Here is a 26,320-nt window from a genome sequence, read left to right on the forward strand (position 1 = left end):
CTCATCTCAGGGGCGGAGTTTCCATCCCGAGAGGTCCCGCCCCGGGTTCCCTGGCGGGTTTGGGGAAATGAAAGTCGCCGTGGACCGAGCCCGGCCCAACTCGTGATCCTGCGCCCCGGGGTCCCAACACAGATTCCTCGAGTCCAGCCCCATGGCCTCGCTGAGCCCGCTGCTCCTGGCCGCGTTGCTGTGGGTCCCTGCAGGGACCCTGACCTGCTACGGGGACTCGGGGCAGCCCGTGGACTGGTGAGCGCGCGGGCCGACCGTCCGCCCTGGGACAGGACGCGGATTGCTGCATTCCTAGGTGAAGCCTGGGGCTCCTTCTCTTCCCCTTCCTCCATTTCTTTCCATTTTCCAACCTCCAGGTTTGTCGTCTACAAGCTGCCGGCCCACAGCAGGCCCGGAGCTGGGGCTCCGACCGGGCTGCGGTATAAGTACTTGGATGAGGGCTCCGGGGGCTGGCGCGACGGTGCGGGGTCCATCGACAGCTTGGAGGGAGCCGTAGGCCGCAGCTTGCTGCCGCTGTACGGCAACACCAGCCAGGTGAAGAGTAGGGGTGCCGGCAGAACCTGGGGCGGGACTCTAGAGGGGGGCCGGCCTGGAGGAAAACGTCATGTCGCCCCGTCCATCTCCCCCAGCTCGCCTTCCTACTTTACAATGACCAGCCGCCTAATAATAGTGGGACTCGGAACTCTTCCAGCCGGGGTCACACGAAGGGTGAGGCCCAGATTGGGAGCTGGGGATGGATTGGCTCTGGTTTTTTTTGTTTTTTGTATTAGTTTTTTTGTTTGTTTGTTTTTGTTTTTTATTTTTGTTTAAAATATTACAGATGTCCCTTTTTCTCCCCAATGACCCATTCCACCCCGTCCCCTCCCCCTCTCCAGTCCCCCTTCCCTCCATTGTCCGTGTCCTTGGGTTGTGCATATATGCATATAAATTCTTTGGTTAATCTCTCCCCCTCCACCCACCTGCCCTCCTCCATCCCTCTGACATTTGTCAGTCTGATCTATGCTTCCATGTCATTGAATCTATTCTGTTAATCATTTTATTAAGTTCTTTAGATTCCACATATAAGTGAGATCATGGCTCTGGTTTCCTTATGCATTTTCCCCAGCTAACTCCTGACCTGCAGGGTGTGGGGAGAGGGAGTGCTCCTCATCTTATATAAATGTGCGGGAAGAGTTCAGCAGTGGTCCATGCACTGCCCATACCTTCTCCAGGCTCCCTGCAAACTGAGGATGTTCCTGGTTGTACATGTGCTTGTTGAGATGCCTTGAGCTGTTCCCCTGATCCAGTCTTTTGGTTCAGGGGTGCTGCTTCTGGACAAAGAAGGGGGCTTCTGGCTGATCCACAGTGTTCCCAGGTTCCCTCCAAGTGATGCGTACAGCTGGCCTCCTAATGCCCACAAATATGGGCAGACCCTGCTCTGTGTTTCTTTTCCGTTCGACCAATTCTCAAAGATTGGTGAGTGGGGACAAGGAGGCAGGGTGATTCCCTGATCTCCAGACCAGAACGCGGAACAGTCCTTCATTTTCTTCTCCCCTTGCCCTCCAGGCAGACAGCTAAACTACACCTACCCCAATGTGTATGCCCACAAACTGGAAGGAATCTTCATCAAGAAATTACCTGACCTGGAAGAGGTGGTCAACGGCCATCATGTTCGCCACAGACCCTGGAACAGCAGTGTAACACTCACATCAAAGGCAGGGACCATCTTCCAGAGCTTTGCCAAATTTGGAAAGTTTGGAGATGGTGAGCACTGAGGTTGTTGGCTGAACTCTGTTTGCAGAGGTGGTGTCAGGTGTGTCCATGGCTGAAGGCAGGTTGGAGGTAGGAACTAGAACTCTTTGGGAGCCATAAACACATGAGGGGTAGACAACCAACAGACCTGAGTTCAACCATTGGTTTCTGGTTGTGTGGTACATGATTTAACTGGACTCTCAATTTACCCATCTGAAAAAATGGGGGTACTGTAAAGGGTTGTTGTGAATGAAGTGATGCATATTAGTGTTTAGTAAGAGCTGTTAGTCTTAATGTTATTTCCTGGATTGCCAGGAATTGACAACTGAGGAAACTGAGCTCAGAGAGGGTCAGTAGCCTAGGGATTCTCTAGCAGAGACCCTGACGCTATCCATGCCCGCTTTCCATCCTCTTCAGACCTGTACTCCGGCTGGTTGGCGGAAGCCCTTGGCAGCAATCTGCAGGTCCAGTTCTGGCAACACTCTCCTGGCATCCTGTCCTCCAACTGCTCCGGGGCCCAGCAAGTGCTGGATGTAACCCAGATAGCCTTCCCTGGGCCAGCTGGGCCCACCTTCAATACCACAGATGACCACTCCAAGTGGTGTGTAGCCCCAGAAGGGCCCTGGGCCTGTGTGGGTGACATGAATCGGAACTGTGGAGAGGAGTCCCGAGGTGGGGGCATATTGTGTACCCGGCTGTCTGCCCTCTGGAAGGCCTTCCAGCCTCTGGTGAAGGCCTGGGAGCCCTGTGATAGGAGAGCAGTGTCTTGTCTCCTGAAAGCCCAGCAGAGCACATAAGAGCTAAAGCTTAAGATCCAGTTTGGACTTCAGCTTAAATCCCAGTTTAGTCCCTTCCTTATTGTATGACCTTAACTATGTGCCTTAACCTGTGAGTCTACTCATCTGCAAAATAGGAACCACAACACTTGACTTGGAATTTGTGAGGAATAAAAGGAAACTGGTAGATGAGGCTGTTAACCTTTTCTTCAGGTGGGCTCTAGAACTCAGCAGTGTTGCAGCTTCCTAAGGGTCTGGGGGCAGCTGACTCATAGGTGAGACCACAAAGAAAGGTCCACATAAGACTCATGGACCTGTCTCTATGGTAACCAGGACTGGAGTTCTTCCCCTGAACAAGAACACAGGCAAGGGGGCTGAAACCTTGCTTTGCCAGGGAGGAGGGGCAAACCTCAGAAAGCTCACGAAGCACAGACGCACTTTATTTATATGTGTACATATGTATACAGGCGGCTGTACAGTGCAGGGCCAGCGATTCCGTTGGCTATGGGCCAGGGAGCGTGGGGCAGGGGGCCCTTTTGGTCAGGCCTGAGGGGGACACAGCTTCAGCAGGGTACCTGGAAGCCAACCCCACCTCAGGCTTGGTGGCCGGGACAAGAAGGGGAGTGGATGGGGCTGGAGGACCTGTGCTGCTTGATGCATTTTTCATAGGGGCTATAGAACGGGTCTGGGCTTCGGGGGAGAGCTTGGGGGAGGTGGGCTTAGAGCGAGGTCTGCTCATCATGGTCCGCTCCTCCACCGTCTCTAGCACCCAGCGTTCAGGGCCTTGGAGGGCCTCTTGTGCAGGAGGAGCCAGGGGTATGGATCCCTGCAACCCCTTAGAGTCTGAACCCAGAGGCTGAGGCACCTCGACCTTGGCCCCAGACCTCTCGGGCTCTACAACAATGGGCACTGGGGGCGTGCCCACCTCACCAGAGCTGCTGCGCTGGCCTGTCTCATGTTCTTGTACAGGGCTCAGTGCAGCCTTGGCTATGGCCCTAGCTGCCCCGCCCACACCATCCTCTGTCTGCACGCTCTGGTGCCGTGTGCTGCTGGTGTCCCGCTCCAGGGTCCGGCCCCCGGGAGTTGTCGTGCGGGTCTGGTTGCAGGCCTCAGCACCGCCAGGGGACTCCTCTTTACTTGAGTTCCCCGCAGGCCTGGGGGTGCCCTGGGGCAGGAGCGGGTCCACGCCCAGGCTGAGGGGCGACTCCTGGCGGCCCAGGCGGCGAACAGCGACCTGCCGGGGCACGCCAGGCCCCTCGACAGGGGGCGTCTCGCCATCAGACTCAGCCAGGCTATGCAGCGCCAGCTCACCATGGAAGTCCTTGCGGAAATCCGGGTGGCCCACCTCGAGGCTGTGTTTGCGCAGTGCGCCCTTTTTGTCGGCGCCAAGCGAGGCTCCTAGTTTCTCTGCTGATTGCACGCGTTTGAGGAGCGGGGAGCGCGGGGGCTCCGCACTCTTAGGGCGCGGGCGCACAACCGGCGGCGATGAGTGCAGCTTGGCCGGGAAGCTCTGTGTTGTGTGCGAGCTCCCTACCGTGTGGCCTGGCAGTGGTGGTGGTGATGCCTGCGTGGGCGAAGGCGTGTGAGCCAGCGGCGACAACGGGATGTTGCCGGCAGACTTGCAGCGCGCAGAGCGGTACTGACGATGCAGCTTTGGCGACAGACCGTGCAGCGTGCTGGGCCGGATGTGGTGGGATGCTGACGACGCTGGCGAGTTTGGCGTGCTCGAGGCGGGTGAGCTGCTTTGGGAAGAGGCACCTGCGGGTGGGCAAGACAGGGTGTTGCACTGGCAGGACCCACCTCCGCCACCCAGCGCAGGCCCAGAGCTTACCTAGGTAGGCAGAGTCGGGTGTGGAGCGGTAGCTGTGGGTGGGTGAGCGCGCTGGGAGCCCGTGGGTGGGTGAGCCCGGGAGGCTGTCGCTAGATGACAGCGAGCGGTTCAGCGACGACAGAGAGCGGCTAGTGTGAAGCAAGTTCGACTGCTTCGTGATCTTGCGAAAGAGGGAGCTGCGCTTCTTGCTGGAGAACAAGGAGAGGGCCATCTACCTTAGACAAGAGACTCCGGAACTCCTGGCTCCTCCCACTTCAGCCCCTGGGACTGCCCACTCCTCTGTCCCCTCCCTCTCCAGCTCCAGCTCCAATCAACCTATCAAAACCCAAAAGAACTTCCTGCCTAGCCAGCGTGTCTCAGTGGTTGAGCATCAACCTATGATCCAAGAGATAGAGGTTCAATTCCTGGTCAGGGCAAATGCCCTGTTTGCTGCCTCGATCCCCGGCAGGGGGCGTACAAGAAGCATCCGATCAATGACCCTCTCTCATTGATGTTTCTATCTCTCTCTTCCTCTCCCTTCCTCTCTCACAAATCAATAAAAACATTTAAAAAAACAAAACACTTCCTACTTGGGTCCGCTTGACTCCTCCCACCTCAGGCCCCACTCATTTTTTGCTGGCCATTACCTGTCCAAGCTACACATCCATCAAAGCAGAGCCAACTTTTTCTGGCTCCTCCCACCTCTCTAGCCCCTCACTCCAGCTACCACCGGCCTATCAGGATGGGAAGAAGTTCACCTGACTGTCCGGGTCCTCTCACTCAAACCCACTGATCAAAACCGAACACTCTCCTGACCCCACCTACCTCTCCTAGCTCCTCCTACCTATAAGGGAGGAAATTATTTCAGTTGACCCAGTCTTGCCTGGCTTGCTCATTCCAGATAGGATCCCAGTCGACTAAATACATTCAACAGGACAAGACCACCTCCTGAACTGCACCCTCTCTAACCCAGATCTACTGGCCCTGCCCATCTGCCCAAGACACTACCACAATGCTCTTCTTCCAGCCCAGGAACCTGGCACAACTTCCTTTCCTGGTTCTTTCCACTTTCCCAGACTCTGCTTCTCTGTCCTCTTGTTTTCGTTTTTTACTCGGTGGTCCCCACACTTCTTTCTCCTGTCCTCACCTGTAGCCCTCCCATCTTAACCCTACCTACTGTTCAAAAACTGGAGTGTTCCCAATGCCCACCACACTTGGCCCCACCCACCTCTCCTGGCCCTCTTTAGCAGAGGGTCTCCTGTTCCTCCGAGCCATTTTGGCCTTGTAGCTGCTGCGCCTTGCAGGGCCGATGCGAATGGAGGTATTTTCGAAGGGTGTTGTGGTCACTGCCACCTTGTTGCCACTCTGGGGGAAGAAAGGAGGCAAATGCCCTGCTGGAGGCTGTTCAGGCAGCTCCAGCTCCCAGGACCTCTACTCCCCCCCTCTTCCCAGTGTGCTACCTCCCTTGCACTCACCTTAAGGATCAGCTCCACGACCTCAGGATGCACCATGCCGTGAACAGGCTCCCCGTTCACGTGAGTGATGAGGTCCCCGGCACAGAGCCCTGCCTCCTGGGCTGGGCCCCCCTCCTCCACGTGCTGGGGACAGGGCACCACACAGTGCAGGGTTAACAGGATCAGTAACAAAGAAGCTCCCTAAACTTATGTGCCCCACACCTAGCTCTGCATATACTGTAATCCTCGTAACACCTTATGAAATAGTAATTATTCTTCCCAGTTTACAATGGAAGAAACTGAAGCTCAGAGGGGGAAGAACACTGCAGGTCACAGGAGCCTCATCCAGGCTGCCTGGATCCAGAGATTGAACTGTCCCTCATCCTTGAGGGTTAAAGGGGGGCTTCTCTCCCCCAAACCCCCATCTTGGAACACAGATCCCACCCATGCGTACTCACCCAGACAATGTGATGGACACTGTAGACATCTGAGTCACCCATGTAGACACGGATGGCTCGCAGCGTGAAGCCATACTTCTTGCCAGAGCGTTGGATGGTGATAGGGGAGCGGAGCCCACTGACAGCTGGTGAGTAGTCCCGGCTGGGTGAGGAGTCCCTCGAGGATGGGTTGGAGGAGAGAGATCGTGGGGACATGGGGCTGGCCAGGGGTGAGCTTCCATGGGGGTCCACTGCAGACACAGAACCATGGTCAGAAGTCAAGGCCAACAGTCACAGGTCTCCCTATAGCTGCTCCTCCCAACTTCCTACTCAAAGTCTCAGAGCTCTCATTGGTCCACCCCAGGGCCAATCACTGTGGATAGGAAAAATACAGTGTCTTCATTGGCCTGTCCTGGCATAAATGGGGGCAGCCCCTCCCTGCCAGGTAGGGCCCAGCATCACCTGCAGGAATCATGACAGACAAGGCAGTAGCTGAGGCTGACTTGATGACTTTGCCCCCGGTTCGAGAAGGCCGCTTCTCTACTGCAGGGTCCCCTGACAGCTGCTGATGCCGAGCCCGGCGCAGAACCAGGTCATTGGTGGCCCTTGGGCCTGATGGGTCCCCATCCTTCGAAGGTGGGCAAAGGTCACCTGGGCGGGGTCGGTCAGCTGCCACAGAGCAGGCGAATTAGAAGCCAGTCCAAGGTCAGGGACATCTTGCATGTGTTCACTCTGTCTGGAATGCTTTCCCACTTCTCGCCCTTGGTGGAATGTGAGTTTTCTGAGAGCGAGTAACCTGTGCCTGGCACAGCTCCTGGTAGAGAAATGCTCAAATACATTTGTTGACTGACCAAGCATAGCGCTCCTCATGTTGATGAGAACCCAGACTGGAGTGTGTGCAGCACATGGGATCTTACATGAACAGTGCCAGGCTCCTTGAGTGCTCAGTATATGGCCACTGGGAACTAGGGAAGGCGGCGGGAGGGGAAACTCACTGGCTTCGGAGTCCCCGGCGCTGGTGGTGCCATCCCCTTGAGCTGCCTCTTTGGGGACCCGTACATCCAGCGACCCTGGGGGGTCAGAGCTGGGCCTGGGGGATCTGCGAAGCTGGGCCTCATCCTCATCCTCTTGGGGGGCGCTGAAGCGGCTGGGCTCCAGCAGTGCCGAGAACCGGCGGCGCGCGCCCAAGGGAGGACTCGCCTCCCCCTCCAGGAAGCTGGCCTCGGACGCCGAGAAGCGCTTGCTGCTGAAAGGGGGCGTGGTCAGGGGCGACACACCCCTTCGCCCCGCTCCCCAAACCTAGCCCTACCCCTGCTCACATCTCTGGGGAACCCCCTCTCCAGCTCTTCTCGCGCAGGGTCAGGCTGCCCAGGCCCTCCCGCTTGCCGGCCACCTTCTCCTCTAGGCCCTTGGCGCTAGGCTCCCGCTTGCTGCCCCCCGCGGCCGCCACGGGGGTCTTGGGCTCATGCTGCGACAGCTGCTCCATGCTGCTATACACCTGCAAGGGAGGGGGAGTCGTGGTGCGCGGCAAGTCCCGCTCCAGGCTCGGCCTCCGCTCCCGAACCAATAGGTTTCCAGCTACTGGACTCACTCCGCCCTCCCAGGGCTGGGCCCCGCCCAACTCTGACTGGTCCCCAGCCGGCTACAATTCTGCAGCTCAGGCCTCACCCCACACAGTTAGGCCCTGCCCTATTCCAGACCCTGCCCATATCTTGAAGAATTTGCCCTTTCCTGCCCCACCTTCCCAGGTCATGCCCAGTCATGTGTACCCCAGGCTGAGCCCTGACACCGCTACATGCTCACCTTGCTCCTTAAAGCGAGACACCCGGCCGCTCATCCTCTCCACCCCACGGTCCTGACCCCGCCTCATCTAGACCTAGCTCCGCCCCACTGTGAGTCCTCATTACAACCGTGCAGCCTTGTTAGATTCCACACGATGCCAAAGGCCCTCCCGTACACCCCCACGCTGCCTCCCCCAGGCCCTATCACTTCCAGAGTCCCGCCCCCTCAGTAACTTCCCCAGCCTGAGACCTCGGGCCTGGGAGTCTGATTCCCCAAGCTTTCTAACCCCCACCCACCCACCCACCCACACACTCAGGCCCACTTCCATTTTCTTTCTCAACCCTGCTGGGAAACAAAGATCTTGCCCCCTCGCCCCCATCCCTCTGGCCAAGCCCCGCCTCCCGATCTCGCCCCAGCTCACCCCGCGTCTGGCCCCACCCCTAACCCAGCCAGGGCTCACCTTGCTGAAGCGCGGGGAGCAGGAGGAAAACTGGCGGATCTCCACAGGCTCCTCCTCTGTCGTGTCATCCTCATCATAGGAGTTCACGTGGTGATACCTATCTGAGCGGGCTGGAAATGGGGGTGGGCCGTGACCTAGGGCGCGGGTCCACTCCTCAGATCACACCCTTGCAGGAGCCGAGTCCTGGGTCAAGCCATGGCTGCAGGCCCCGCCATGCCCCTGTCCCAATCTAGAATCTGATTCAGGCCCTGCTGCCAGGCTGGGTTCCAGCCCAACTCTCAGAGGCTCGGTTTACTCCCCGCCTCCAGAGGCTACACCCCCAGGCCTCACACGTGGCGCTCTCCACCCTGACTCCTCCCCGCCCCAGCCCCTACCCCGCCTCCTTCTGGGCCCTAGCTCCGCCCAGTATCCCAGGACCAGGCCCAATTCCAGAACTCACCACTGTCCAGGCCCAACCTCCTTTCCTACCACCTGCTCAGACTGAGTCCTGCCCCTAATCCAGGCCACCCAACCCCCATCCCTCTCCTCTGGGAAGCTGGTCTATCCAGCTGGACTCCAACCCAGGCCTTGCCCAAGGGACCACCTCACCAGATCCCACCCCCTTTCCCAGCTCACTGTCGAAGTAGCTGGTGTCATCCTCAGACTCCAAGTGGGGGATGAACTCTGCCTTCTGCCTCAGCAGCCCTGTCCAGTCCAGGTCTCGGAAGAAACTGTGCTGCTTCACCTCAAAGGCACCCCCTGGGAAGGAAGGGGAGGTTGGGGGCCGAGAGGGAATTCCATCGACAGCTGATGGCCAGCTCAAGAACCCAGCCACCTACCCCTGTCTTCCACCCCAGGGCCACAGCACTTGGCGCTTAGCCCTACAGCAGACCCCTTACCTGCCCCAAGCCGGACTAGGGGGTTGGTCTGCAGGAGGCTGGATATCAGGAGCTGGGCATCTGTGGGCAGGGCTTCATCTCCCTCAGGCCACAGGATATCATCTACAGAACAGGGTAGGGCTGGGGGTCACTTTTGGAGTCCAAAAGGCCCTGGGTCTGCCAGTGTCCCCATGCCCCCCACCTGCCCACCAAGGAGGCACGCACCACTGATGACCTGTCCAAATAGCTCTTCAGGCGTGTCTCCGAAGAAGGGCACGCAGCCCACCAGGAACTCGTAGAGAATGATGCCCATTGCCCACCAGTCCACCGGCTTGCCATAGCCCTGGCGCAGGATGACCTCGGGTGCGATGTATTCTGGGGTCCCACACACCTGGGGGCAGGCCATCAGCCTGCACCCTGGCCACAGGAGGGGCCTCAAGGGGGAGCTGTACTCCCCCCCTGCCCTCACCGCCCTCCCGCCCCCCAAAGTCCTGCTGGATAACACCCTCCACAGTGATCCCCACACCCGCGCACACACACCTGTTTGTCCAGGAACTCCCGAGCATCCTTCTCGATGTGGCCTTCATACAAGTTAGTGGTAAGGCTCATGAGCCCCATTTTGGAGAGGCCAAAATCCGTGAGCTTGATGTGGCCCATGGAGGTGATGAGGAGGCTGAAAACAGAAGCAGGGGCTCAGGGGCTCGGCCTGCCCACCTCCCTCCTGGTCTTCCCATGCCAGTGCCCACAGAGGCAGGGAGAGGGTGATGGGAAAAGTCAAGGCTCACTTGTCAGGCTTGAGGTCACGGTGCACAATGCCATAGTTGTGTAAGTACTCAAGTGCCAGTACAGTCTCTGCAAAGTACATGCGGGCCATCTCCACAGGCAGCGCCCCGATGTTCTTCAGCAGGGTGGCACAGTCCCCCCCTGTGTGTGGAGTAGGCCCATGTAAAGAGGCACTCCTGCCCCAGAGATGTGCATTCAACATGCACCATAGCACCAAGCCCTCGCCTCACATTGCCCCTATTTTATAGCTAAGGAAAACTGAGGCACAGAGAGGGACAGCATTCCCCCCAGGTCACACAGGGAGTGCCCTCTACCACGCTCCTCCTCTTGTCCTCTTTTTTCATTTTTCAAATTTTTATTTATTTTTTAATCCTCACCTGAGGACAGATTGATTTTTTTTTTAATTCTGACCTGAGGATATTTTTTCCATTGTTTTTCAGAGAGTGGAAGGAAGGGAGAAAGAGAAAAACACCCATGTGAGAAAGACACATGGATTGGTTGCCTCCTGTATGCACCCCAACCAGAGCCGAGACTGCAACAGAGGTTCGTGCCCTTGGACAGAATCGAACCCAGGACTCTTCAGTTTGTGGGCTGTTGCTCTAACCACTAAACCAAATCAGCCAGGGCTCATTGGTTTTTGGTTTTTTTTTTGGTTTGTTTTTTTTTTAGAGAAAAGGGAAGGGAGAGAGGGAGGGAAAGAGAGACTGAGAGAGAGAAACACGGATGGGGCTGCCTCCCACATGCATACCCTGACTAGGGCCGGGATAGAACTTGCAACCCAGGTAAGTGCCCTGACTGGGAATCAAACCTGAGACCTTTCAGTGCGTGGGAGAACTCTCCAACCAACTGAGCCACACTGGCCAGGGCTCCTCTTAACTATCCTCCAAAGTCGGTTTGATCTGAGACGCAGAGGTTGGATCATGAAGGGAGTTGATGATGGAGGTGAGGTTTACTGGGTACCAAAGGCTGCCTGCTTATCAACTGAGTCTGGGAACACTGCCCTTGATCTCCTGGAGTCTGAATCTTGAGGGCCTGGGACCTTCAAATGTAGATTCCTGGTCCCCAGCCGATTTACTGTGATCAGCATTCATATTTTAGGCTCCCCCAATATGCATTCCTCCTATTTCTTACAAGGTCCAGATTTCCTTCCAAGTGCAGCAGCGAACCCAAGTTGCTCAGCTCTCCAACTTTTTACTTTTTTCCCCCCATGAAGATTGCTAAGCTAGCAGGATGTAAGTGGGATCTGCTGGATGGCAACCTCACTATATCAAGGCCTGTCTAAAGGGAAGACCACATAAGGGAGAGCAGAGCCAAGAAATGGAGAGATTCCTGATGACATGGTTTCAGCATCTGGATACAGCCATTTCTGAAAGCAACATGGATGTTTTCCTCACATGAGTTACTAAATGTCTTTCTTACTTTTTTTTTTTGTTTGTTTGAGCCAGAAAACTGATGAATCAGACTCTCTGAGAGTGGAGTCTAGGAATCTGCATCTGGCCACAACCCCAGGTAATAATGACACACACTTACACTGAGAACAAAGCTGGATTGACTTCCAAATGAGACTTTGAGGCTGGGCCATGTTCAGGAGGCCCCAAGAATGCACACTTACTGTGTGCTCAACCCATCAAAGAGATCTCAGTTCAGCCCACTTCTCTCCTCTGCATGATCTTGAACCTATGCAGTTGCCTCCATCTTGATCTCCCTCTTCTGTCCACACAACAGCTAAATAAATATTCTTAAAACATAAGTCAGACCATGTCAACTATGCTTAAAACCCTCCGGTGGCTGCCTGTTGCGTTTGGCATGAAATCCAATGCCATTCCGGGTCTGCAAGGCCCTACATGCTTAACCTTCCTACCTCTCCACCCTCATCTACCCCACCCTCCTTCTCACTTGCTCACTTGACTCCAGCTCCATTTTCCTCCTTGTTACTCCTCAAAACAGTGATTTTCAACCTTTTTCATCTCATGGCACACATAAACTAACAACTAAAATTCTGCAGCACACCAAAAAATATATATTTTTGCCAGTCTGACAAATAAAAATAGGTAAAATTTTGATTCATTCACACCAAATGGCTATTGCTGTGCTGGCTATTGTCATTTTTTTATTCGAAATCTAAGTGAAAAAAAGAGGTCAGTGCCACTGACTAGTCAGGTATTACATGTTTTAATAATTCTTGTGGCACACCAGTTGAAAATCGCTGCCTTAAAATCCAGATGCCGCCTGGCTGGCGTGGCTCAGCGGTTGAGCATCGACCTAGGACCCAGGAGAACACAGTTTGATTCCCGGTCAGGGCACATGCCGGGGTTGCCAGCTCGATCCCCAGTCCAGGGGGTGCAGGAGGCAGCCGATCAATGACAACTCTCTCATCATTGATGTTTCTATCTCTCTCTCACTCCCTTCCTCTCTCTGAAATCAATAAAGATATTAAAAAAAAAAAATCCAGATGTCTTTTCACCTAACAGACTTTGTGCTTGGGGTTCCCTCTTCCAGGTATAGTGCAATCCTCAGAGAGGCCCCCTGCCCACCTACGGCCCTATGGCCTCCTTGAGCCTTAAGGTCCTCATTACTGTCCTCACTATATGAAACGACCTGATCACCTTTGGCCTGTTTTGCTTGTTTATTGTCTGTCTACCCAGAATATAACCTCAGTGGGGGAGAGGTGTGTCTGTCTGGCCCCGACTGTGCCACCAGCACGTAGCACAGCATGTGGCATAAGGGAGACAATGATATGAATGGATGGTTGACTGAGGCTTAGGGATGGCAGAGTTGTAGCCCCATGAGAGCATGTATGTATCCTAATAACCATAGTGTGTGTGTGTTTGGGCAATGCTGTATTAATATTTGGATAATTATAAGCATGAATGGATGTATAAACAGATGAAAAATATATACACTGTTGGTTGGATAGATAAATAGATGGACAGTAAATAGATGGATGGGTAAACTGATGAATGAATTGTAGATGAATGGATAAAGGCAGCTAGATGGGATGGCTGCTAGAATGGAGATTTGGATGAATAAATAAAAATAGATAATAAATGGAAGGATGGATGGATGATGAATTAATAAATAGATAAATAGGTATTGGTAGATGGATAGATGGTAAGTTGGTGGGTGATTAAGTTGATGAATGAATGAATGGCTAGATATATAAAAAGAGGGATGAATGAAAAATAGATATGCAACACAGAATGAACTCTAACATATAAACTATGGACTTCAGTTAATAATGTATCAATATTCATTCATAAATTATAACAAATGTACCACACTGATGCAAGATGTAAATAATAGGGGAGACTGGAGGAAAGGGGTATGTGGGAACTCAATGTACTTTCCAATCACTTTTTCTGTAAACCTAAAACTGCTCTAAAAAATGAAGTCTATTAATTAGAAGAAAAAAAATAGACATATAATGGATAAACAGATGTATAGATGGAAAAACGGATTAGCAAATGAATAGGTGGAAGAATGGATGAATAGATGGATAATTGGATGGAGGTATCTATATTGAATGAAATGGAAACAGATAGATAAACGAATAGATGGCTGGATAGAAATAAACTGACAGAATGGATGATCAATGACTGGGTGGATAAATAGGTGGATAGTCAATATGGTGACTGGGGCTCAGGCAGGCCACCCAGCAGCCCTGACCAGCGTGAATCTCCCCATTTTCCCTACAGCCCTGCAGGCAGCCACACCTTCCACATATTCCATGACCATGCAGAGGTGGCGCCGGGTCTCAAAGGAGCAGAACATGCTGACCACAAAGGGGTTCTCAGCAAAGGTGAGGATATCGCGCTCCACGAAGGCCTGCTGGATCTGGTTGCGCAGGATCAGGTTCTGCTTGTTGATCTTTTTCATTGCAAAGCGCTGCCTCGTGTCCCGGTGCCGCACCAAGTAGACAGCACTGCAAGGGGAAAGAGTAAGGGCCAGCCATCACCTCAGAGACACCCGGCCTCCACTACCCTCCCCCTTCCAGAGCCCCGGGTGGCTCACCCGTAAGCACCGTTGCTTATGAGCTTGATGGTCTCAAAGTCACTCTCTCCAGGGGGTTTCTTAGCCTTGGTGGTGCTGCTGCGGCCCTGCAGGAGAAAGTTGGAGACCACCGCCATCATCATAAGATTGAGACTCTTATCATTCCATTTTACCCATGGGGAAGCTGAGGCACAGAGGGTGTGCATCCTTCATCCAAGTGCCACAGCGAGGGAGTAACAAAATCAGGACTTGAACCCAAGACTGTCTGACTCTGAAGCCATATGCCCAACTTCTTTCCATTAGGAAAGAAGCCTACAAAATAATCACTCTAATGTAGAAAGAACTCCCAGAAACCAATAACAAAAAGCCTAACAATTGAAGAGAAAAACAGGCAACATCTGTGAACTAGACTTAGAGCTCTTAACCATATGAAAAGATGCTCAACCTCACATATAATAAAAAAGGGCAAATTAAAACTACCCAAGATACCATTTTTCGCCTAGCAGATTGGCACACTCTGTGGGTAAAGCTGTGGGAAAACAGGCACTTTTATACCTTGCTTTTGGGAGTATAAATTGGTACAATCCCATGGAAGGCACTTGGGTGTATATGTAGAATTACAAATGTTCATTCCCTTTGATCTAGCAATTTAATTTTTGAAATAATTCTACAGATAGGCTTGTACATGTGAGAATGACATATCTTGCTCATTGCAATTATTAGAAACAATTGACATGATCATCTATAGGAAATTGGTTAAATAAACACATAATGGGCATCTGTATAAAGGAATATTGTGCCCTGTTAAAAAGAATGAGAAATTTATCAGTACACTGATTCAGAAAGTTCTCCCAAGTATTTTATTAAGTGGGGGGGAAAAGCAAGTAATAATATGTACTGTACGGTTTTGTGTTAAAAAAAAAAAGTGGCAAAATAGAACTATATAATCATATTTGGGGGGTGCTCAGCACACATATACTAATAATATTTGGGTGGACATAGAGCCGTAAACAACAAGGGTGGATCTAAGGTTTTTCACTGTATACTTTTTTTTTGAAAATTATTTTTCTTTTTCTTAGGGACAAAGAAATTGTTAACAGATACATTACCAAAAAAATCTATGAGATTAAAAAAATAATGAGCTTTGGCCGGTGTGGCTCAGTTGGTTGAGCATTGTCCCGTGCACTGAAAGGTCACTGGTTCAATTCCTGGACAGGGCACATACCCAGGTTGTAGGCTTGATCCCCAGTCGGGGTGCGTGCTTGAGGCAACCGATTGATGTTTCTCTCTCACATCAATGGTTTTTTTCTCTCTCTCCCTCTCCCTTCCTCTCTCTCTCAAATCAATAAAAGCGTTTTTTAAAAATTGAACTGAGCCTGGCTGGGCGTGGCTCAGCGGTTGAGTGTCCACCTGGGATCCAGGTGATCAGGGTTCCATTCCTGGTCGGGGCACATGCCAGGTTGTGGGCTCAATCCCCGGTCGGGGGCGTGCAGAGGGCAGCCGATCGATGACTCTCTCTCATCATTGATGTTTCTCTCTCTCTCCCTCTCCTTTCCTCTCTCTGAAATCAATAAAAATATATATATTTTTTAAATTAAAAATTGAACTGATATGCTCCTAAGAATTAGCCTAAACCTTCCTTGGGGCAGTCTCACAGGCAGCAGCTGTGAATAGCTGAACACAAGACATCATGTACTACAAGTTTAGTGGCTTCACACAGAAATTTGTGGGAGCATGGGCTTCTTTCTGATACCTACAGCCCAGAGGGATTAAAGCCTGTGGTATCACCTCTCATATTTGCCATATCAACTTCCAATTTTACTGCATATAATTATGCTTGGAAAAACAAAGTTCCCAAACTGCAGAAATTTTTCCAGAAATCTGATGGTGTGCCCATCCACCTAAAATGCAGCCTGCTTGACCAAATGCTTTACCAGACCACCATGGCATGACAGTGGGAGTGACCATTTACTGCCTGATCTTCCTCTTCACAGCCCAAAAACAAATGAGTTAGGTTGCGAAGGACTGGTTTCCTTTTGAGCATAAGCCCTTTGAATTTTTATTGTTTCTGTAAAAAAAATTTTTTTATTTGAATGGCCAACTTAACATTTTGCAAGAAAAAATAAAGATAGTAAGACAATATTTTTGTCTGTTTATGAAATGCACATGGCCTGTCAGAGCTCATTGGACAATCAAAACTATTGTTCAAAGAAATGCTGCTGTTCTTTGAGTTTGGGCTCTTGACTTCCCTGGAGGTTCTGGATAAAGGCTGCATGAAGGCTTATTAACGGCAGTTTGTGCTGAGGCCCTTGGGGACTTATGGTGGTGTTTTTGAGCATGGGATGCAGAAGCCTTTCTGGATTTGGATGTGTCTTAGGAAGGAAGGCAAAGGCTAAAGCCAAGCACATGAAACAAAGGGTCTGAGTTTGTAGTTACCTTGGGGATTTTCCGAGCTTGCAGTAAAATGTTAATAGACATTACTGGCAGCATGCCTCTATTCATTGGACAGTTTGTTTCAAAGGATTATTTGCCTCATCTGAGATCTTTAGTGAAATTTTATGTGTAATTATTATGTATTTATTCCACCATGGGAACAGAACACCTGTTTGGTATTGCATTTTAGACCGATGTCTGTTTATTAATGCAGCTGTGATACAGTCTCCTTTACCTTTTAAAAATGTTATGACTTTTAAATTATGATTTATTTTGATTGTGGAATAAATACATGAATAATAATTTTTTAAAAAAGAAGATAGCCTAAAAATATCTGACACAAAAAATGACAGAATTACAGGGAGAAATAGCTCAAAACAAGGATTTAACACATATCTCAGAAACTATGAGATCAATCAGGCCAAAAAAAAAAAAAGAGAGAGAGACAGAGAGAGAGAGAATAGGGAGATGGAAGATTCGAATCACTCAATTAACAAGTTTGATTAAATGGAATTATGTAGAATCCTACAAACAACAATCAAAGATAAATACCTTTTTAGTTTTAGACTTTTGAGTGATGTCATTCCATTACCTATTCAAAAAATTAAACAAATGGCACGTATAGTGAGATTCTTTTAAATATATATATTTACATACATATAGGAAAGATATGTGTATGTGTTTATATGTGTGTGAATTAATAGACAAAATTGGAAAAAAAGGTTAGAAGCTCAAATGCCTTCAGGGGCCAGACAGGTCAGGCAGGGGCCATGGGTGACTGTGGGTAGGTGCCCCACATCAAGGGCAGCCCCCACTCAGTGCCAGTGGTTCCACCATAGTGTTGTTAGAACTTCTGATTTTTTCAAAAGAAGGCCCAACCCCAGATTTAAGGCAAAAATCTGATTTCTATATTTTGCTTCAAATTTTTGAAAAACACTACAGTTTAGAGGAAATACACGCATGGCCGTTATGGCAGGTAGTTTCTACTAGACATGCGGAACATCTTCCAAAGTGTCGCTGGCCTGGCAGTGGGATTATTGCAAATTTTACTATGCTGACCTCTTAACACAGAGAGACACTCAACTCACTCAAAACCCCATGCATGGTTTCTCAGTAAATTATACATAGAATTACCATATCACCCAGAATTTCCACTGCTAGGTATATACCTAAAAGAATTGAAACAGTTGTTCAAATGCTTGTACACAAATATTTATAGCCGCACTATTCACACAATAGCCAAAAAATGGAAACAACCCAAGTGTCCACCAGTGGACAATGGATAAACAAATATGATATATCCATGTAATGAAATATTATTTTGGTCATAAAAAGGAATGAAGCACTGATTCATGCTACAACATGAATGAACCCTGAAAACACTTTGTCAGACACAAAAGGCCACAGAGGGAATGATTCCATGTATATGAAATGTTCAGAGCAAGCAAATCCATAGACAGAAAGCAGGTCAGTGATTGCCAGGGACCAGGGGGAAAGGATATGGGGAATAACTGCCTAATGGGTATAGTTTCCTTTTGGAGTGATGAAAATCTTCCAGGACTAGATAGAGGTGATGGCTGCACAAGATTGTAAATGTACTAAATACACGAAATTGTTCATTTAAAAATGGTTAAAGTAGAAATATGAAGATAGTATAAAGAGCCTCTGGGACAACTTCAAGTGACCCAACATTTGTATTATTGGGGTGCCAGAAGAAGAAGAAAGAGACCAAGGAATTGAAAACCTATTTGAAAAAATAATGACAGAAAAGTTCCCCTACCTGGAGAAAGAAATAGACTTACAAGTCCAGGAAGAACAGAGGGTCCCAAATAAGAGGAACCCAAAGAGGCCCACAGCAAGACACATCATAATTAAAATGCCAAAGGTTAAAGACAAAGAGAGAATCTTAAAAGCAGCAAGAGAAAAGCAGTTAGTTACCTACAAGGGAGGACCCATATGACTGTCAGCTGATTTCTCAACAGAAACTTTGCAGGCCAGAAGAGAGTGGCAAGAAATATTCAAAGTGATGAAAAACAAAGAACTACAACCAAGATTGCTCTACCCAGCAAAGCTATCATTTAGAATTGAAGGTCAAATAAAGAGCTTCACAGATAAGAAAAAGCTAAAGGAATTCATCACCACCAGACCAGCACTACAGGAAATGTTGAAGGGTCTTCTTTAAGAAGAAGCTAATGAACAAAAGAATCTGAAGAACTAAATAGACCCAGAGACATTGACGCATGCAACAGACGATCATATTTCAGAGGAAAGAGGGAAGGAGGTGGAGGGTGGGAAAAGATTAACCAAAGAAGTTATGTGCATGTATGCATAACCCATGGGCACAGTCAATAACGGGGTGAAGGCCTGGGGAGGGGGTGGGAGTGAGGTGGAGGGGGTCAATTGGGGGGGAAAAAATGGGACACCTGTAATACTTTCAACCATAAAGATAAACTAAAAAAAAAAAAAGGGTTAAAGTGATACATTTTATGTTATGTATATTTTACCATAAAAAGAAAAAGGCCCATGGAGGAAGCGCTGTTATTAACCCATTTGACAGATGGGGAAACTGAGGCTCAGAGCAGAGACCAAAAGATCTACCTAGCCTGAGGGCAGAGAGCCAGGAGGTAAGCCCCTGCCTATCTGGACAGAACCAGAGTGCTGACTGCTGGGCCACCTGGCCTTACCTCAGACAGGTCGTCCTGCTCTGGCGTGTTGGAGCCACCACTGTCCTGTTCCTCCAGATGCACCACGTCTAGGAAGGGACTGAGAGTGAGTGGAGGCTAGGCTCCCGTGGGTTCACCTCCACCCCCCTGTGCCCACCAGCTGTCACCTGGAAAAGGGTCTCGGGTGAGGCCCAGCTGGCGTATGATATAACGAGGGATATCTGTCTTGACAAGGTGACCCTCCTTGGCATGGCCCTCGGCTGCCTCTAGCAAGTGGTAGAACTCCTCGGGGTTGAATTCCTAAGGCAGGGCAGAGGGAGGCTTGCGGTGGGCTCTGAGGGTGCCCCACCAGCCCTCCACGCCCTCCCAGTCCCCTCACCAGGCATTCCAGCAGCCTCGCAGGGCGAGAGATGATAATGAGCAGTTTCTTCACCAGCTGAGTGACAAAGGCCACCTCCAAGCTCTCAGAACGTTCATAAGCCTGGGAAGGGGGACACAAAATGTGCATGGAGGTTGGATTATGGCAAATTTTACAGGTACCCTGCCTCAGCCAGGCCCCTCTCCCAACCCCACTGACTACACACTACTGTTGCTGTCCCATTTTATAGTTGAGAAAATTGAGGCCCAGGCCTCACGGTAAAAATAAGGATCACTATTTTTATAACAGACACTGTCCAAAAACCTTACTCATTCAATTTTTGTTCAAAACAGCCCTATAATCTGAGCTGAGTTAGAATCCCTCTGACTGACAGGCTCTCTTCTTGGATCCATGAGTGGCTTCTTACTTCTCCCTCGGGTTGCCACTCAGTTGTCACCTCTTCATGGAGATAATAACTGAGGAGCACTAGGAACACAGCAGTGAACACACCAGAGAAATATTCCTGTCTTCCTGGGGCTGCTATCCTAGAATGGGAGATGGACAGGAGCATGAAAACAAACAAACCTAAGAAGTCAGTGATTTCAGCGATCTTAAGGCTATGAAACAAATAGAATAGGGCAACTGGATGGAGTTAATCTCCCCCCCCCAATGTAAAATTGCACCCCACCTCCTGGAAGCACCCTCAATCACCATTATCCTACTCCTTTTTTATAGCACATAAATACCCTTCAAACATGTCATATATTAATTTATCTATCTGCCCATCAGGATGAGGTGACGAGGTACTCACCTTAGCACCAAAAACTTCACTCTTCAAGACCACTAACACTTTAATACAATATTTGAAAAATCAAAATGAATGCAAAAAATCCATGACAAGCAAAAAGAAAATTTAAATAAGGACAGGATCCAACAAGTGCTGTGCACAGGTATGTTGGAGCCTGAAGCAAAAAGGAAAAATCTATGTGTGCTTTTTAAATCATAAATGGTTTTAATAAAAATATGATTATTGGTAAGTTTGTTTCCACTAAAACCAGGAAAGTAAAAATATAACAAATTCTGGGTTTTTTAAATAAATAAAATAGCCTAAAATAATGTTAAGTTTTAATATACCTACTTTTCAACTTTTTCAGTAATTAGTTTAATGTTCAGGGGGGGAATTAATCATTTGCCTCATCCTAGTCCCAGTCCTGATGCCTATCATTTATCTTCTGTTTCTTCCTGCTGGAATGTCAGCTCCCCTAGGGCAAGAACTCTCCAGTTTCTAGGCCAGCGCTGGCCCCAGAATAGGTGCTTAATAAATATTTGTGGCATTAAAGAATGAGTGATGCCTCCTCTTCCAGGGAGGCCTCTTGGATCTTACAAAACCCTTTTTATAGCAGAAGGCACAGAGAGGTTAAGTGACTTGGCAAAGGCTGTGCAGTAAATAAGTGATAAGCTGGATGTGAACTTATGCTGTTTGAAGTCTGTGCTCTCGATTCCCATGGACCTAGTGGCAGAATCCAAACTCAAATCAGATTTGATGCCAAAGTATATTATCATACCAATATGCTGTCCTTCAGGGCAGAGTGCTGGGAGCCTAGAGCCCCATATTCTGGTCCTTCTGCCCTTATCCAACTTCATCTTCTCAAGATAGTACAGTCACTTAGCTTTTGTGTTCCTGGGATTTCCTAGACTGCCTCTTCACCTCAGGGCCTTTGCATGTACTGTTCACCCTGCTCAACACACATTCCCCCAAGCTTTTTATAGCTGCCAACTCCTCATTATTCTTCTCTCAATTTCAAAGCCACTCTTCCAGGGAGGCCTCCTGGACCTTACAAGGGAAGCCCTAACAGTCCATCTGGTTGCCCTATTCTATTTGCCTCATAGCCTTAAGCATCAGCTGAAATCATTGACTTCCTTGATTTATTTGTTTTCATGTTCCTGTCCATCTCCCATGGTAGGCTATCAGCCCCAGGAAAGCAGTTTTGTTCACTGTTTTGTTCCCAACTGTGACACAGGCACAGATGTAACTAGCACATAGTGCCCAGCACACACTAGGTGTTCAAAAAATACTATGCATTATCATTGAATGGGGGCATTATCTTGTTTACTTTCATTTATTCATCCATTCATTTAATCAACATTTATTGACTACCTACTATGTGCTATACACTGTGCTGGGCACTCAAAATACAACAGTGACCAAAAAGGATATCTCGCCACCCACTTGTGGGACTGACATTGGAGTAGGGGAGACAAGAAATAAGATAAAAAAACACATTCTGAGGGATGGTGCTAAGTGCTAACGTAAACTCTGAAGAGACAGTGGTGTATGAACAGAGTTTGACATTTTAAATAGAGGGGTCTAAAAGGCCAACCTGACAAGGTGGCATTTGAGTAAAGACCTGCAGGAAGTTAAATACCTGCCTCCCCCATCAGGACCATGTCCTTCTCTTCCACCCCTGAATCCTCAGCTCCCCACCAGCGCCTGGAACGTAGTAGGAGCCCCCTAAATGGGTGTGGGATGAAGGAAGGCATTGGCCTGATTTTGGGGTGCAGAGTCCGGGATGGAATGGCCTTCCTGTTCACTCACATCCTGCAGCAGCTTCTCTAGGTTCTCCTGCAATTCGTAGAAGTAGACGGTGGTGATGAGGCCATCGCGGGACTTGGTCAGGCAGTCCCGGGCCAGCTCGATGATCTGGTGGTGGATGAAGCTGAGCACGCCGTCGGCCAGCGGCAGCACGCTGTCAGGTTCGTAGGCTCGGCTGAAGTCCTGCAGCTTCTCCTCCATCTGCGCGGTGGCCTGCGGGGGGGATGGAGGCGGGGCGGGGCGCGGTTGACGGCGCGGGGCTTAGCCCAGAGCCTGCGGCTGTCAGGGGCCTGCGCGGAGCACGCCGGCCACCAGGGGACGCGCGGCGCTAAGGCGAGCAGGGCTCCGGCCGCCCAGCCTCCCCGCGGCCGCCCCCGACCCCGCCGCACCTTCGGGAACCTCTCCTTGTAGACGTGGTTCATCATCACGATCTCGTTGTCATAGGAGGAGGGGGAGCGCCCGGGGCTGCAGGGAGAGAAGCCCACGCTGTCCAGTCCCCTGCCTATTCGCGGAGACTGCGGGCTCGCAGTGCACAAGCCCCCAGACCACCAGCTTGGAGTTGGGGGTCGCCGGCCCACCTGAGGCTCCTCGAGCGGGGCCGCACGGCGGGGGAGCGGCGGCCGCCATCCTCGTCGGTGATGCTCTCCGTGCTGCCGAAGTGTTTGGAGAGGAAGTGGAGCTCATCCACGGTGGGCTGGTAGGGCAGCTGGTGCAGGCGCTCCTGGGAGGAGCAGGAAGACTGGGGGGAGGGACAGAACCAGGGTCAGGCTACTGCGGCCCCCACAACAGCTCTGGACCCTGGGCTCGGAGTCCCCCGGGCTCGGGGTCCCCGGGCGGATGGACCACTGGCAAGGCTGGTATTAGGACCCGATTATGATCCTGAGGTCTCAGGGCCCAGGATGGGACTCCTGAAGACAGAGGGGCCTGGATAGACAAGGACAACTGTGACAGAGGCACGGATGTAGCTAGAGAGAGCCTGTTAAAACCTGAGTCAAGTCACATCCCTTCTCTGTTCAAAACCCTCCATGGCTCTCACCTTACTCAGGATGAACACCAAAGTCCCCCCCCACACACACACAGTCCACAAGGTTCTGCATGAACATCTGGCCCTGTCTCTCTGCCATCACCTCTGCCCACTCTCCCCCTCACTTGCTCTGCTCCAGCCACAGAGCTATGACTTTCTTGATTGACCTTGAACAAGGCAGGAACACTCCTGCCTCAGGTCCTTTGCAGTGACTGTTCCCTCTGCCTGGAGCACATCTACTATGGATTATTTCTCCTCCCTCAAATTTTTGCTTAAATGTCACCTGTCAGGGAGGCCTCCTCTGAACACACACCTATCACTTCCTATCCTTGTCCTATCATGTTTCTTCTGGTTGTATTTATTTCCTGACTTATTACATCTTTATTATTTATTTGTTATTACTGTCTGCTCAAGGGCAGGGATTGGCTCTACTTGGTCCCTCGTCAGGGCCTGGCATGCAGTCAGGGCAAACACAGACCCACAGAAATCAGTGGAGAATCACAAGGACATCCACTTGATTCTGTAGGCAGAATGCTCTTTTTAAACATTACATCGCTCACTCCCCTGCTTAAAACTCCCTACCCCATCAGTATCTACTAAAATAATTTTTAAATGCACATAATCTATGACCTACAAAAGCACTATTTCAAATAGTTCAGACTGAAATTTTAATACAATTTATTTATTTTATTTTTTAAAAGTATGTCTTTATTGACTTCAGAGAGAGGAAGAGAGAGGGAGAGATATAGAAACATCAATGATGAGAGCGTCATTGACTGGCTGCCTCCTGCACACACACCACCCCCCCCAGGGGATCGAGCCCGCAACCCAGGCATGTGCCCTGACCAGGATTTCAATCTCGATCTCCTGGATCATAGGTCAATGTTTAATATAAAGAAAAAAAAGCCTTTCTATGACTTCACCCTGTCACCCTGGCTGACAGGACCCAGTATAATCAGGCTCTCAGCCTGCCTCACCTCAGCTCCTCTGCTTCCAACCCAAAGTCCAGCCTCACAAGGTTATTTTCAACTTTCCCAATGTGGCAAGTTCTCTGATGTTCTCCTTGAACATCTTTCCCTCCCTTCTTCCATCTGCCAAGTTCCTGCTGAACCTTTGTCTTGGCTTCAATACCAACTCTTCCAGAAGCCTTACTTGACTCTCCCCCAGCTAAGTCAGTTGCCTCCTCTCTGCTATCACCTCCCCTTATGCTACTCCCACAGCATTCTAATCCCCCACTTTGAAAATGCCCTCTTACTGGCCTATCTCCCCCTATGAGGGCTTTGTGAATCTTTGGACCCTGCTCAGCTTGTAGAGCCCACCCATCACATGACAATCACATGATAAATGTTTGCTGAGCGTCATACCAATGGATGGATGAGCAAACCAGAGACACAGGTAGAAAAGGGGCAGATGGAGAGAGCGACTTTGGGTATTGCAGTGGATGAGAAAATGGGTTCTAAGGCCTGGCCCTGGCTAGCTGTAGACACTTGGCAAGTGGCTTAATGTAATTATCTGTAAAATAAGTCAGTGATGTATAGGCTCCCCAAGAAGTTATGTTGAGGGTAGAAAACAGGGTTGGGGGTGGGAGTTGGGACCTGCAACTCACTAATAGATGGACAGGGGACATTCTTGGAGGACAAGAAAAACCCAAAACACTCATTAAGACCAGCCCAGCTGCTGGCCTGGGTGTGGGCCTTCAGGTTGGAGGGTCCCCTGCCCACCCACCTGCCTACCTACGACACTCACCGAGACAGTGGAGCTGGGTGTGTTGGTGCCATAGCCAGACGAAGGGAGTGAAGCCAGAGACCAACGCCGTCCGTCCGCCCTGGAATCCAGCCAAGGTGCTCAGAGGCCACCAGGTCCCACCAGTCCCCTCCACTTCTCAGGTTGTGAGAGAAGCCGCTGGCCATGGCCAGGGCAGGGGGTTGGGGAGAATATCTGTGCTCTGAGATTCCTGAAGGCCCTCCAAGTCAAGGAGGTAAAGAGGAAGTCTTCCAGTCAGGCACCATTCTCCTCTGCTCCTTCCCATAATCCTCTCCTGCCATACTTAGGCCACACTAGCCCCTAGCATGGACCCCAAGGAGGACCAGAAAAGCCCACTCAAAGAAGTCATCCCAGAGGGCCTCAAAAGTCAACCCCAGAGGACTCCCCATGAGAAAGCTCTCAGAAGAAGACCCGTTGAGTCTTCTCACACACACACACACACACACACACTCTGACACAGGCTCTCACATCAGTACACTCACTTTCACACAGATACAGCCACTCTCCTTGCCACACCCACTAGAGTTAGTGTGACTAGTGTGGTCAAGTTTATGGACTGACAGTCACACACATTCATTCACACATGACCCCTACACGGACCCAAATATCACACTTTCCCACTCTAACACAACTGCACTTGCAAAAACAGACATCCAATCACATATTGACACAGACACTTGCAAAGACCCAGTACTTGCACTCTAATACACACACAGCCACACACTCCCTCACACATACTCTATCCACACTTTCACATTCACACATATATTCCAGACACCCTCATACACTCAGTCACACATTCAAACTCTCATACAGCCACACACTCATTCACACTCCCACACAGATTACATTCTCACATGGAGATACACAGGGAGGTGCATACTCCCTCACATATTCACACACATTTACAACCCTACAGGTACACACACACATTCATGCTCACACACTTTTTACACTCACATGCCGATGCCTATCCCCCATGGATACATGTGTAGGCACAGGCTGCTTCACACATTCACAATCTCACAAACTTACACTCCCACACACTGGCACACAGATTGCACAGTCACATGGACACACTCCCACACACTGGACTCCTCCCTCATTCTTCCCTCCAGGTACTGCCTTTGCTCTGCCAGCCTGCCTCCCGGGCCCCCCCTCCATGCAGATGACCACATCAGGCCCAATCTTGGAGCCATTTTCTGGTTCCCTATTGCTTTCAGCTGAATTCCACAGAAAAGAGGGTCCTTCCTCCACTCTCCCCAGGGAGCTGTCTTCTGTCCTCACAGTCCTCTGTGACTCCCACACCACAGCCTTCACCAGCCTTTGCAGTGATCCTGGTTCTCTGGCCTGCCACCCCAACTCAACTCTGAGGACAGAGAGGGTGTCATTCGCC

At 50.4% G+C, this 26,320-nt stretch overlaps 2 protein-coding genes and 1 pseudogene across 4 annotated transcripts in view; 2 read left to right on the forward strand and 1 right to left on the reverse strand.

Moving 5' to 3' along the window:
- On the forward strand, positions 1-3,087 carry DNASE2 (deoxyribonuclease 2, lysosomal). Its single transcript, XM_016218641.2, is given in 7 exon segments — positions 1-246; positions 366-543; positions 639-717; positions 1,309-1,464; positions 1,555-1,752; positions 2,158-2,490; positions 2,493-3,087. Coding segments are annotated over 7 exon segments (1,098 nt in total). The 5' UTR covers positions 1-151; the 3' UTR covers positions 2,552-3,087.
- The window catches only part of MAST1 (microtubule associated serine/threonine kinase 1), a 26,504-nt gene continuing 2,980 nt past the window's right edge, over positions 2,797-26,320 (reverse strand). For 2 of the 3 annotated variants that reach the window (XM_087816769.1, XM_087816768.1), the window contains 23 exons: positions 24,907-24,985; positions 22,715-22,875; positions 22,526-22,601; positions 22,140-22,349; positions 19,565-19,666; positions 19,353-19,485; positions 19,207-19,274; positions 14,111-14,196; positions 13,813-14,021; positions 10,102-10,240; positions 9,857-9,989; positions 9,542-9,707; positions 9,338-9,439; positions 9,075-9,197; positions 8,460-8,569; positions 7,537-7,715; positions 7,213-7,463; positions 6,680-6,886; positions 6,239-6,468; positions 5,802-5,924; positions 5,555-5,691; positions 4,348-4,535; positions 2,797-4,274 (listed from right to left, as the gene is read on the reverse strand). In XM_087816769.1, coding sequence (XP_087672895.1) covers positions 3,019-4,274; positions 4,348-4,535; positions 5,555-5,691; positions 5,802-5,924; positions 6,239-6,468; positions 6,680-6,886; positions 7,213-7,463; positions 7,537-7,715; positions 8,460-8,569; positions 9,075-9,197; positions 9,338-9,439; positions 9,542-9,707; positions 9,857-9,989; positions 10,102-10,240; positions 13,813-14,021; positions 14,111-14,196; positions 19,207-19,274; positions 19,353-19,485; positions 19,565-19,666; positions 22,140-22,349; positions 22,526-22,601; positions 22,715-22,875; positions 24,907-24,985 — 4,468 coding nt within the window. In that variant the 3' untranslated portion in view covers positions 2,797-3,018. The remainder of the gene's footprint in view (positions 4,275-4,347; positions 4,536-5,554; positions 5,692-5,801; positions 5,925-6,238; positions 6,469-6,679; positions 6,887-7,212; positions 7,464-7,536; positions 7,716-8,459; positions 8,570-9,074; positions 9,198-9,337; positions 9,440-9,541; positions 9,708-9,856; positions 9,990-10,101; positions 10,241-13,812; positions 14,022-14,110; positions 14,197-19,206; positions 19,275-19,352; positions 19,486-19,564; positions 19,667-22,139; positions 22,350-22,525; positions 22,602-22,714; positions 22,876-24,906; positions 24,986-26,320) is intronic. The other variant, XM_016218647.2, reaches the window with a different exon arrangement.
- Positions 15,780-15,994, forward strand: LOC107541545 (cytochrome c oxidase subunit 7A2-like, mitochondrial pseudogene; annotated as a pseudogene).

Source organism: Miniopterus natalensis, chromosome 4 (genome assembly GCF_054644295.1).
Source record: "Miniopterus natalensis isolate mMinNat1 chromosome 4, mMinNat1.hap1, whole genome shotgun sequence".
NCBI classification, from domain to species: domain Eukaryota; kingdom Metazoa; phylum Chordata; class Mammalia; order Chiroptera; family Miniopteridae; genus Miniopterus; species Miniopterus natalensis.